Here is a 14,104-nt window from a genome sequence, read left to right as displayed (position 1 = left end):
TTGGATACACACTCCATGCAAGGGATATAGGGAAGAAAGAAGTGAAGATGGGGCAGAGATGTGTCTATTAGCCTAGAAATGTCAAAGATTGTTGGCAACCATCCAAAACAGGAAGAGTTACGTAAAACAGATTTTCCCTGGGAGCCTCTAGAATGGGGCTAGAATGGGGAGCCTCGCCGGGAGCCTCTACTAACACCTTGGTTTTGGATGTCTGCAGAATGGTGGGGGTAAACTTTTGTTTTTAAGCTACCTGTTTTGTGGAAATTTGTGTGACAGCTCTAGGAAACTTAATTTGTACCACTAAATAAAAATAGATCCCTATTTGAATCAATACCAATATTAACACCAATATTTGTACACAAGGACAATGACATTATTATTCCAATTCTTAATAGCACAGTTAATAATTATGTATGATTGTATCTTGGCTATTAAAATAAAAATTATTTGTGTGCCTATTTTTTTTTCGAATCACTAATTTCTGTGTCTCTTTTTGGTTTTGGATACTTAGGAGTTTTATGATGGACTCTCTTGTTGTGGCAAACAACAAATTTTGCTTTGATTTTTTCCAAGTGATAAGCAAAGATGACAGTCATAAGAATATCTTTTTCTGTCCACTGAGCCTCTCAGCTGCCTTTGGCATGATCCGGCTGGGGGCTCGAAATGATAGTGCACATCAGATCGATGAGGTAGGTAGTTGTGCTGGTGTTTCTGGGTTCCTGAGCCCTGTGTGCACTTTCAGAGTCATTCACTAATAATTCTCAGGCCAGCCCACTTGTTTTCTGTACCCTGGGTTTGCTCACTTTCTCTGCAGTCCTGTCATTCTGTAACGTTCACTCAAACTTCTATCTCTTTTATGGAAATTCCTCAGATTTCCCCATCTGCACCTTTTCTCAGTGTTCTTTTTTGTTTCCATCTCTGCCTCAAGCCTGTTACTCTTTATTTCTCTAATTATTATCACCAATATTGCTAGCAATTTTTAATAAGTGTATATGTCTTCTTTCTCATGCATTTTGTTATCTAGTCATTGAGCACTAGTTATTTACTCAGTCGCTAGAGTGTTTGGCATTCTCCTTCCATCCTCTCGTTCTTATTTCAAATCACACTTGTCAAAACGCAACCCAGCGCCAGTATCCAGATGCTTCTCACCATCTCCCTGGGGTCTGAGCCACATTCTTTCTTCTAACGTGGTTCCCATTTAGCCTCCTACTTCCACTGACCATCTCTTCTCCACTCAGCAGTTTGAGGTCCTTTCAAATCTAAGGCAGATTCTGTTTCTTAATTGCTTAAAAACCCAGACTCCTCTTTTGGTTCATTATAGAAGCCCAAGTCATTAAAATGGCCCACAAGATCAGGGGATCTGCATCTCCAACCAACCCTGTGACTCACCTCTTTCTCTCTCTACTCCTTCCCATGCTGCCTCATTGGTCTCTAGGCTTCCTTGGGAAACTCACACCCATTCCTGTCCTCAAGCCTCTGTTCCAGTTCCTTGGCCCTATGGCTCTTCCCTTGAACAACTGATGCCTTAGTTTGCTCTTTCCTTCAAGACTCTGATCTACCTCTAAGGGGACTCCTGTGACTTCTCAATCTAATGTCAAATTCGTGTCCTTAATCGCATGAAATATTCTAGTTGTATTCTCCCATATAGTTTCTCACTATTTAACACACTAAGGTGATCAATTAGTATGTATTGCTGTTTCTATGCCTCATCTACTAGAATACAATCTCCTAGTAGATAGGAATCTTTACCCTTGAACAGTGTACGGTTTAGAATATATATCCAGTAAATGATGTAGAATGGATGAATGGAGATGGCAAGGACAATGACTCAGGTAAACCAGAAGCTCTTGAAGTTGGTGCTATATGTCCTTGGATCTAGCATACAGCACAAGGATAAGGTATATGTAAGGTTATTGTCCCTGAACATAGAGGTGTCAAATTTATGGACCAAGGCAGAATATGTTTGGGGTAATTCTGCTTCACTTATCTACTTAGATTTGCTGTATTTATTTATTTATTTTTTGGTACCGGGGATTGAACTGTGGTCCTTGCGCTTGCAAGGCAGGTGGGAGAACCACTGAGCTAAATCCCCGGCCCCTTGTTATTTTGTTTTTTGAGACAGGGTCTCACTATGTAGTTGAGACTGACCTGGAGCTCACTATGTAGCCCCAGGCCGGTCTCGAACTTGCAGTGATCCTCCTGCCTCAGCCTCCTCAGTGCTGGGATTACAGGTGTGTGCCACCATGCCTGACTGATTTGCTGTATTTTTTTCCTGACCCATTTGCAAAACAGCCACACAATGTGGTTTGAATCCTCCAGGTCTGGCTGATGTTTCCTCTCCAGGCACTTGGGGGTTCCCTGCCAATGACCAGAGTATGAGCAGTGCCAGATGTGCCCCTTGCCAGGCTCTGGACAGCTTTTTGACACCTTTGCTCCCTTGATTGTTTGGAAACTCTCTATCAGCTCTATGCTACAAAAATATGATTTGAGCCACATATAAGCTAAAAACATTTTTAGTACTCACATTAAAAAAGTTAAGAACAACCAAGAATAGTTTCAAAAAGTTTTAACCGAACATTTCTAAATATTTTGTCAACTTGTAATCAAGACAAAACTGTAATAAAATATGGTTACTGTAGAATATCAATGAGATATTTGACAGTCTTTTTCATACTACTTTCAGTCTTTATTTTACATTTGACTTACTCTCAATTTGGACTGGCCATAAAGTGTTCAATAGCTACATGTAGCTTGTGAATACCTTTATATTCTTTTAGTGTGCTATGTTTCTTCCCTTCCTTCTTCTCTTCCTCCCTCCCTCCTATCCTCTCACTTCTTCCTTTTAAAAATTTTTCCTCTCTCTCTCTCTCCCTCTCTCCTCCCTCCCTCCCTCTCCTTCTTTCGTTTGTTCCTTCCTTTGAGTACCAAAGATTGAACCCAAGGCTTTTGCATCATCTTGCTAAGTTCCCAGGATGCACTGTTACTTGTGATCCTCTTCCTCTCAGACTCCCAGAGTGCCGGGATTATGGGCCTGCTCCACCATTCCCAGGTTATATTCATTTTAAATGATGCCCCTGTGAAATGGGTAGCATTCAGTTACTTCCTCTCTATTCTACTTCATAATCTAAGGAAAGAAATTTCTATTTGTTTAAGTGGCTACTGATTATGTAATCATGGTCATAGCCACATTACAAAAATGTTTCTAATGCTATTCAGATTTCCTATTGGTCAGATTATCTGAATGACTCTGTCCCATTATTACACAGGTACTACACTTCGATGAACTTTCAAAGAATGAAAGCAAAGAACTTGACTCCTGCTTAAAAAGCAATAAACAAGTGCTACCTGACAGCTCTCCAGAAGGGCAGAAGCAAACAACAGTGTCTCAGGATGTGCAGGTGAACTGCTACCCTAAACTCCTGCCCATCTTTACAAACTGCTCCTCTGACCGAGTTGCATTTGGCAATAATTGCTTATGCACAAACATGTCCTGGGTTCTGTGGGCAGCAATAATCTCATATGACCTATGATTCCTTCCTGATGATGCTTTTTATATGTCCTTGGCTGCGAGTTTTTTCCCTAGAGTATGACCTCTACATCTGTGCTCATGACAAACTTAGATCGTAGCCTCATTACTCCCCTGCTTTCACAGGGCACAGGTCCCTAGAATGGATCCTTGTTAAAGATGCAGGGCAGTAAGTGGTTGGGTCACAGAGGGATTCTTACTCCCCACATCTCATGTCTATTTTGTGCTGGAAGCTGTACTGACAATCACGACCATTAGAGTTGTCTTGGACAAGGTGTGGGGAAGATATTTTCCAGGTTATCTTTGCCTAAGTTTAAGCAGAGGGTAGAGAAATGATTGGCTTCCTTGAATCTTTTTAAATACAAGAGAAGCAGTGTCTCCCCAAACTAAGATATCATGCTTAGTCTCAAATGTGTTTTTGCTGGATGATCTTGATGCTGCCGTGGAAACTGTGATCTTTCCACAGGACCACTTTTCATCCTCCATGACTCATCATTCCAGCCCACACAGAGAACTGACATCTCATTAAGCAGCTCTGCCTTTTCTCTGTAAAAGTACTCATCATTTAGTGGTGCGTAGCTCTTCTGATAGTCAAAGTTAAGGTCACATATTGTTTCTTCTTTTGTCAGCCTGAATCCTCAAGTGACGAGAGTAAACTGCTCAGCTGTTACTTTGGGAAGCTTCTATCCCGATTAGACAGGATCAAAAATCACTACATCATGAGTATGGCCAACAGGCTTTATGGTGAGCAGGGATTCCCAATCTGTCAGGTGAGTTGTGCATGGTTGGTGATGGAAGGTGCCACAGGGTGTACCCCTTAAAATGAAGTGAGTAGCTGGATGGTTACCTGACACCTAGCACACATCTTTGACAAGAAGAAGTGCTGTGGACTGGTGAGGGGTCTGGGACCTGCCTCCTTTGATCCCCTATTAGTGTTACCTTTCACATGGTTTTCAGCATCAGTTTATGAGGTCCATATAATGGGCAGACAAAGGGTCATGTGAGTAGCTGCCTTTGGAGAATGAACAGGTTTGTTAATTGCATTCTCCTGACTCCTTTGCCAATCAAAGTACCTGGTAGATGCAGTTTATAGCTCCACTGTCTGTGGGCTTCCTTCAAGGTATTTCTCTTCTCATACCCTTATTTGTTAAAATGAGAAGCCACCCAGGAGAACTGTGCTCCTTTCAGTAAGAGAGTGTTGTCCTGTTCAATATAGCTCTGGAAACATTAGCCACAACAATCAGACAGGAGAAAGAAATAAAAGCAATAAACATAGGAAAGGAAGAAGTTAAACTGTCATTATTTACTGATGATATGATACTGTACATAGAAGACCCAAAAAACTCTGCCAAAAGACTTCTAGACTTAATTTACAGATTCAATAGAGTAACTGGATACAAGGTCAACACTCAGTGATCAATAACCTTCTTGTACACAAACAGCAGAAACACTGAGAGAGAAATTAGGAAAATAATTCCTTTCACAATAACATCCCCAAAATGAAATATCTAGAAATAAATATAATGAAGGAAGTAAAAAGACCTCTACATTGAAAACTATAGCACTCTGAAAAAAGAGATAGAAGAGGAAATAAGAAAATGGAAAGACATTCCTTGTTCCTGGATAGGAAGAACCAATACAGTGAAAATGACCATACTTGATATATATTTGATGCAATCCCAATTGAAATCCCAACAGTATATTTCACAGAACTAGAGAAAACAATCCAAAAATTCATTTGGAGCCAGAAGAGACCTAGAATAGCGAAAGGAAATGACAGGGGGTGTCACAATCTCCAACCTGAAATTATACTACGAAGCCACTATGATAAAAACAGCATGGTTCTGGCAAAGAAACAGACTCAAGGATCAGTGAAATAGATTGGAAGATATAGAAACAACTCCAGAAGTACTCAGCTACCTCATCTTTGACAAAGGAGCCAACCATCCTCAGTGGAGGAAAGATAGCCTCTTCAATACATTGTTTGGAAAAACCGAATTTCAACCTGCCAAAGATTAAAACTTCTTTCACCATGCACTAAACTAAAATCCAAGTGGATTAAAGATTTAAATATTAAAAGAGAAACACTAAACTTGCTGGGAGGTAAGTTAGGTAGAACTCTCAAAGACATTGGCATAGGAAAAGACTTTATGAACAAATCCTCAGTAGCGTGGGAACTAGCACAAAGAATGACAACTGGGATCTCATTAAAAAGCTTCTGCACAGCAAGATAAACCACCAGCAGAGGTAAGACACAACCTAAAATGTGGGGAAAATAATTTATGAGCTGTTCCTCAGACAAAGGTCTTCTATCTAGAATATATAAAGAACTAAACAACAACAACAAAAAAATCAGATCCCCCAAATATAAAGATCTGGTTCAAAAATGGGCATCTGAAATTAACAGACACTTTTCAGACAAGTAAAAGCAGGAAATAAACATGTGAAAAAATATTCAACATCACTGGTCATTTGAGAGATGCAGATGCAAACAACACTGAGATTCCACCTCACCCCAGAAAGAATGGCTAACAAGAAATCAACCAATAACAAATGCTGGTGGGGTCATGGGGGAGATGCTAGGTGATGCGGTACATCTTTCTCATGATGAGGCTTTTCATGACTGCCTTACTCTTAACTGTTATCATCTCTATATAACTTTGTTGTTCTATTTTGCATTTACTGCCACCTTACAGGAATACTCAGATGGAGTTATTCAATTTTATCACACAACAATTGAAAGTGTTGATTTCCAGAAAAGCACCGAAAAGTCTAGACAGATGATTAACTTTTGGGTTGAATCTCAGTGTCAAGGTAAGAAAGACCAAACACATAGTAGCTGGTATTTCTTTCCATTTCAAAGAGAACCAGCCATCCAGCTGTTAAGATTGCTAATCTTTCTGGGGCATATGTTCACATGTATGGACTGTTTTCAAAGGTCATCTTGAGTATCATCAAGACAGTTAAAATATTTAGCTGTTTCTGTTTCTCATCATTGCTCTCTTTCCTCAACATAAACAAAGGTAAAATGCTTTTCAGTCAAGCATAATGCTGGCAGGATGTTAACCTTTTTATTTACATTTTTAAAGGTTAATGAAAAGCTAAGATTTCAAATAATTCAGAGCAATATGGAAATAATAAAATCTTCATTCTTGTCAATGTTTCACAGTATGTATAGGCATTTCCCGAGTGAAAAAGCACGTTAAGTTCAACACATAGAATCATATTGTAATGTAAATCTCCTCTTGCAGCCCTGCTCAGCCCCCAGCAGAATGAAGTACCTAAATGGACGTGAGATCAGCCTGTAAGAACATGGGGTTCCTAAAGTCGTCATTCTCCCATTCACATTTAAAGATACCTGGTGTCCCCAACTTGCTTGCTGGCAGCTCAGTTTATTAACCATACTTTCCTGGCCTCCGTGTGTAGGAAGTGTCCACATCAGGCATTCATCTTCAGCTGCCTACTCTCCAACTGCCCTCTTTATAATCTCTTTTTCATGTAATTCAGTTATATGTTTATTCCCTCAAAACACATCCATTATGCTGCTTGAGAATAATATTATTCTTTGTGACATACCTATACCTTGTTTGTGTTTAACTTGGTAGAGTAACAGGCTGTTCATTCTTAAGATGTTTGCATTAGCTGGGTTAAATGGAACCTCTAGTTTTAGTTTTTGAGGAATCTCCAAATTGATTTCCACTCAATATCTTTCCAAAAGAATTAAAAGCATCATACCACAGCAATGCTAGCACACCCATGTTTATAGCAGCATTCAATTTGTAATAGCTGAATGTAGGAAACAGCCCAAATACCTGCCAACTGATGAATGGATAAACAAGATGAGGCATTGTCGTACAATGGAGTACTACTCTGCCATAGGAAGGATAAGCTTGAGGGATTTCTAGGTCAATGTATATACCTTGAGAACATATTGTTAAGTGAAATAAATTGGATACATGTTTAAATATTGCATTGTTTCTCTGGTGTGAGAAACTGAAGGGGTAAATAAGGATTAATATGTATAATAAATATTGGGAAATAGGAAGAAAATGTTCATATGGGAAGGGGGACAATGGGGGGGAGAGGATAAAGGAAGGGAAAAGAAAAAAGACTATAAGGAAAAAATGGGAGCAAAGCATTTGTAAATAAGGCAGGGAAAAGGGTTTGAAATCAGGGGATGGGATTGGGGGGATAAAGAAGGTCAGGATATATTACGCACAGTTAAAATTACTTATGATGAATGTGATCATTATGTATATTTCAAATGTAAATTTAATAAAAAAAGATGTTTGAATTAAGACAAAACACAAACTAAATGAAGTTGAGCCTGTCTTCAGGTAAATTAGTGAAATGGCCTTGATGTTGATGACCATCCTGATTCTCAGGAACTCTGTCTATAAAATGATAGAGGGGAGATTTCTTACTTCCATAAAATTCCATGATTTTCTAAAATGGAATTTAAACATTTTTAGTAAATAGGACTCATAATATCATGGTCTGAATTGTTCCTCCTATAAGCACTGATTTTTTTCTTTCAACATTTCTTAAGCTTTTAATATAGACTTTCTTTTTGATGGTATGTGTAGATCACTATCACTTTTGGCATCGCACTAGCGTTCTTAGTGCTGAATATTCATAATCTCTATAATATATCTGGGGTATATATCTGAGTTTATATATTAGAATCATTGAGGACCTCTTTTCTTGAAGTTGTGTATCTATCATATAACAAAATCATATAGTACATGTAAAACTACTCTTTAATTATACAATTGTGAGTTTCAAAATTACAGCATGGTTTGAGTGTCTTACATTGACTTGTGATTAACATCTAAATTTGCATTTCATTTATAAGGATCTACCCAAGCATTAAAATTTTCAGCATCATATGATGAACTAAGAACAAAGGGAAGCTTTGTTTTTACAAGATGACTCTGATTGTAGAATGGACAGCAGGTTGGAAATGCAGAGAAATGGGTGTAGATGCAGGTGGTGGAGTTAGGGCACCATGGTGGAAGGAGAGGATGGAGGAGCTGGTGGCCGGGCCATTGTTGATAGGGAGGGATGTGAAGAGGATGGACTGGAGAGCTGTGACTAGGTGCGTTGGAAGGATGTTTATCTATCAGTTGGATGGGTGATGTATTATTTAATGAGAGTTAGAATCCTCAAGAATGACTCATAATGCTCTGACCTGAACATCTCAATTCTTTAAAACACAAAGCCTATGTGCCCAAATAAAGAAATTCTCTTTCTGCCAGCCATTCATGTCTCCTTATGACATGTGTCAAATATTTTAACATAAGTTTTCAATAAAGTAAAGATTTTCTGTTAAGAAAATATGCCCTATGTTTGATTTTCAGAAAAGGGTTTCTTAGAATTATGAGTTTGTAGCCTGTAGTTTGAAGTGTTTATTGTAATTATTGCTATTTAAAAATGCATCTTCATTAATGCAGATGTTAATTAATTTTCTTTAGCTATCCTTGGTGTATACATATTTCATAACATCCTGTTATACATGACAAATATATATAATTTTCAGTTATCAATTAAACTACTTCTGAGTGGGGCATGGTGGTACTTGCCTGCAATCCCAACAGTTGACTGGCTGAGGCAGGAGTCTGTGCTACAAACTGGGCTACATAATTATCTTAAGACCAGCCTGTATTATACAGCAAGAATTTGTCTCAGAAAACTGAAAAAAAAAAAAAACTTAAAAAAAAGAGATTAACTTCTTCATTGTGAATTTGCTTCTGAACTCAAATAGCCAACAAGTGAGAGGACTCAACTTCCACCAATAAGTATTCTTTCCCTATATCTTGTTTGTGGTCTTGCCCTTCTATCCCATCTTCCCCAAGACTTACCACTTACCATCCCCAACTCAGAGATTCAAACCACTTTGAGTCTGTATTTCATGGAGGAAGTGGTCTGTACTCTTGTTGGAAGCCCTGGCAAAGGAAGAGGGGAAACAAGCCCTCTTATTGCTCCAGATGAGGCTTAGAGAATGCTCTTTACCATCAGGGCTTGCATGGATTTGCAAAACTGAACAAAATCCATCTCTACCCCCACCTCAGTGTTAGCAGCCTAAGGGCCAAGTTATGTTGCTGAACATGTTTTTTGATTGCCGGTGTGTGGTTGCAGAAAACGTTTATATGCAACTACATGTGAAGTGCCTGAGAGAAAGGTAGTGCATTTCTTCTCCTGCCTGTAGAACAAGAATAAGACCAAGGCATTGTAACATTCATCATCACCAACAGGCTGGAAACAAGAGTTGACCTTCTTTCATTTGTCTTTGGAAACTTGTACAATAGTTTTTTCATTCCTATCTCCTACCTTCACTACTCTAGTTTAGGGCCAGCTTACTCCTGGTCTTTCCTTAGAGGAAGACTTCATATTCCAAAATCACTTGTCCTTTCTTTATCCATATGCCATAAATTCTGATTCCTTCAAGGATCTGTGATCAAGAGGAAAGTAGCTCACTAAAGAAATCCTGTTAAAGGATTATTATCTAGTGTCTCCTTAGTGACCTATATCTCCCAAATTATTTTAAGTATAATGCTGTCAACATAATGTATTATTATGAGATTTAAGTAGAGATCTTGATATAGAACAATCTTGTTTTCTTAAGACCTCAGCCTGTGCAACCAGTGACTTTATATTTTGAGGTGGAAAAGGGTGTATGCTGAAATGGACTATTGCTCAATGGCATAGGGACTTTTCAGTCATTCTTAAGGCTATGCTATTGAAGAGAGAGCCTCAAAACTGGCCACAACATGAAAGATGGAGCTCCGGCACTTATCCTAGCCATCCTTGTTGCTTCTGGGCTGTTTAACATCAGCTCTCATTGCCTACAGTATATTACTCCATTATAAACAAATAATTATGCCTACTTCTCATGGCTTATGAGGGACAGAATGAAATAAACCATGTGAAAGTCCTTACAGAATTGGTTTTATGTCACGGTGCATAAATTGCACCCATTTTTGTTTATATGTCCTAAGTGCTGGAGACAGAACATTTATGCCTTAGTCATTTTCTCCAGGAGATTATAGTCCGGTGATTGGTGTATAATTTGAAAGTTAAACTGTGATCTTAGATGTCTGACAACAAGTTCCAACCATGGTGGTGTAGAGAATCAGAGATTCTCTGAATCTAGTCCTCTCAGTGGGATCCCCCATCAGAGTGGAGTGAGGGAGCTTCCCACACTATTACTCTCACCCTCACCTCCACTTCCACCCCACCCACAGTTAGGAGTTGTTCTGTTTTCTTTTGGGTTTATTCTTAAATGAAACACTCTCCAAGAGTGGGGATGTTAAGATGCATCGAGAAGTCTTTTTACATGAGCACTGTGACACTTTCTCTGGCATTTTGTCTTTAGGTAAAATCAAGGAACTGTTCAGCAAGGACGCTATTAATGATGCAACTGTGTTAGTGCTGGTGAATGCTGTTTACTTCAAGGCCAAATGGGAAAAAAATTTTGACCGTGAAAATACAGTTGATGCATCTTTCTTTCTAAGTGAGGTACTATGCTGGAGCCCATGGTTTTCTAGATCTCCCACTGATATTTTCCACTAATAATGCCTTGCAGTATGTAGGCACAAGTCTAAAGCTTAGTTCTCCAAACTGTAGCTTGTAAATTTAATAAGAATGTTTTGGGATTAAAAAAAAGTCAGTACCCGAAGTTCATCGAGCATTTTCGTGCTACTGCACTGAAGGTATTGTGCTGAATATTTCTCCTTTATTATTTCATTTGTTCCTCAAAATGACATTATGAAATAAGTGTCATTATTTCTGCTTAGGATTTGCGAGCAGAAATGGCAAAGGCTAAATTACTCAACTGTGACTGAAGTTCATATCTGCATTTGACCCCTAAACTCATGTCCTGAGCCACTAAGCCTAGAATAGGAGGAAAGGCAAGACACTGGATCCCAGCCAACCACTGGTGCTAGTTAACTTTGTTACTGTGGACAAACTTTTTTCTCAAGCACTGAATGTCCTCATTGGTAAATTAATGCCTCCATATAAAGGTTACTGTGAGTCTCAAGGTTATTGTGAGGCTTAAGGGGCCCTACATGGTGTCTTCTGCAGGAAGCCTGTGGAGCAATTGCTATTAATTAATATGTAGATAATTAACGTTTAATCTGGTTCCCATGGGTACTGGGAAGGGGTTGTTCAGAATTGAGGGACCAGGGCTGAGGCCAAGGGGACTGGGATATAGCAGGCACTGAAGACAGAGTCTTTACAGGTCTTGCTTTGGCTGATGCAGCTGTGAGAGATAAGTGATAGAAGGTCTACCAATAAATAGTCTTAAGAGTCGAAGAACTGATTAAAAATAAGAGAGGATAAAAGCATAAGTATTGATAAAGTAAGGGTTGTCAGCATGGGTCAGTGGTTTGGGGTTTGTGGGGCAGACCCTTCTGACTTTGTTCTCAGGAAAACTAGGGCCATAGGGGTTTGTAAGATTTCCGGGGCTGCCCGTCACTTCCTGCCTTGCCTACTGCAGAGTGAACAGAAGAATGTGAAGATGATGAATCAGAGGGGTCTGTTTAGAATTGGTTTCATCGAGGAGCTGCAGGCGCAGATCCTTGAAATGAGGTACACCATGGGGAAGCTCAGCATGTTCGTCCTGCTGCCATCTCCTTCTGCAGACAATGTGAAGGGCCTGCAGGAGGTTAGTCTCCTTTTCCATGTCAGTTTCTGCTCCATTAAACACACGTTAGAGGGGGTGGAGAATAACACTAGCTGTCATCTATCATCCAGAGAAAGGATGATATCCCAGCTATCAGAGATATTGAAGACTGTGTAAGAATCTGAATTACATTTTATGTTTATTTATTTATTTGTTTAAAACTAAAGAATAAATGCCAAAATACTGGAATATGATTATCTCTAAGTTTATAGCCATTTGTAATCACTTTTCCAGATCAAGGAATTATGGATGCTGAGTAATTTGAGAATTGCTACAAATTAAACAGCTCCTTTTACCTAAAGAAGCTGACTTCTAGCCTCTTATTCAGATTGTTTTGCTATAGTTCAGTTAAAGGCTCCTCAGTCTCATTCTGTTTTGACAGAAATAGAGATTGACTCAGTAAGGCAGGAATTAATAAGGTCAGGAAGGCTCAGTTACTAACTGTTCTAGAAGGTAAAAAGATAGAGATTGAGGGAAAGTCAGAGAGAAATAACACCGTAGTAACTACAATAACAGTAACAACCAATATTCCAAATTTACTATGTGCCAGTACTACTTTAAGTACTTTATGCACATTATTTTTTTGAATCCTTGCAGGAGCATAATTGTATTATCTCTGTTTTACAAAAGATGAAATTTAAATTTAACTTCAAAATGTTAAGGCTGAATTTTGCTGGTTTTTGAACTTAAGTCTGTCAAACACCAAAGCCCACTGACACCCAAATTATACTGTAATTTCTATATAGGAAACAGATTTAGTTGGAATACTTAAAAATGAAATCAGAGGCTTTGAAGGTTGTATATAACTGACTGTTGAAATGCACTTAGGCAATTTGAAGTAATTGGGACTTTCTTTGAAGACTTTTTAATCTGACCCCAAATATTTTTTATTTCTCTTTCAGCTTGAAAGGAAAATAAGTTATGAAAAAATAGTGGCCTGGAGTGGCTCAGAAAACATGTCAGAAGAAACAGTAGCCATCTCCTTTCCCCAGTTCACCCTAGAAGACACCTATGACCTCAATTCTATTATACAAGATATGGGAATTACTGATATCTTTGATGAAACAAAGGCTGATCTTACTGCAATCTCTCCAAGTCCCAGTCTGTACTTGTCCAAAATCCTTCACAAGACCTTTGTGGAGGTGGATGAAGATGGCACCCAGGCAGCTGCAGCCAGTGGTCCTGTTGGTGTGACGAAGTCACTGCCATCTTGGGTGGAGTTTAATGCCAACCACCCTTTTCTGTTTTTCATCCGACACAACAAAACCCAAACCATTCTTTTTTGTGGCAGGGTCTGCTCTCCTTGAAAGGGGTACAGCAGGTATGGGAAGAAAATGGAAATACAGTCTTCCCCTTGCTTAGCATGAGTATTTGCATTTCTACTACTATTTAAAACTGACCATAGTCTGTTACCAGCTGCGTGTACTCTTTCTTCAGCTGTCAGTCAGAGTTTGTTCTGATTTTTCTCTACCCCGAAGGTGATTTTCATCTCTCTGTTAGTTTTGAAGGGATCTCAATTCCTCCCTAACCTTTCAAGCATATAAATTCACCCTCTCTCACCTGAAGTTTAACACAATTCAGAATGACATTCATTTATGTTACCTTCCTCATGAAGGGTTACTAAAAGTTCAAATCATTAGACTGAGACAATTAGGTAGCACCTGTCTCTCCCACTTTTTCTGCATGGGCTAGAGGGGACATGGCTTGGCTAGAGGCTGTTGTGCCCCTCTCCCACTTCCTCCCTCAATGCCCTGGGACACCTTGCTTTGGTGTCCTCACTGGCTATCTAACAGCTACTCTCCACTGTAACATGTGTGCAGCTCACCTATCAGCATGGTGCCCCATCCCAACTCCTGCCACTTTACATACTACTGTTGCCTTTTTGAGGAAGG

General features: G+C 39.2%; 1 protein-coding gene across 2 annotated transcripts; it reads left to right on the top strand.

Annotated features, from left to right (window-relative positions):
* The first annotated feature begins 521 nt into the window (after positions 1–521).
* On the top strand, positions 522–13,627 carry Serpinb12 (serpin family B member 12). 2 transcript variants are annotated; one of them, XM_019210782.2, is made up of 7 exons: positions 522–689; positions 3,267–3,338; positions 4,156–4,296; positions 6,223–6,340; positions 10,902–11,044; positions 12,027–12,194; positions 13,115–13,627. In XM_019210782.2, exons 1-7 carry the CDS (start codon positions 522–524, stop codon positions 13,517–13,519), a joined length of 1,215 nt encoding a protein of 404 aa, XP_019066327.1. In that variant the 3' UTR covers positions 13,520–13,627. The 2 variants fall into 2 exon arrangements, with proteins under 2 accessions (XP_019066327.1, XP_010643182.1); XM_010644880.2 differs by having other exon boundaries at positions 3,267–3,398.
* The last annotated feature ends 477 nt before the right edge of the window (positions 13,628–14,104 follow it).

Source organism: Fukomys damarensis, unplaced genomic scaffold, assembly GCF_012274545.1.
Source record: "Fukomys damarensis isolate Sample0158 unplaced genomic scaffold, DMR_v1.0_HiC HiC_scaffold_30, whole genome shotgun sequence".
NCBI lineage: Eukaryota > Metazoa > Chordata > Mammalia > Rodentia > Bathyergidae > Fukomys > Fukomys damarensis.
The sequence above is the reverse complement of the archived record's forward strand: the minus strand, read 5'-3'. Positions and strand labels throughout refer to the sequence as shown.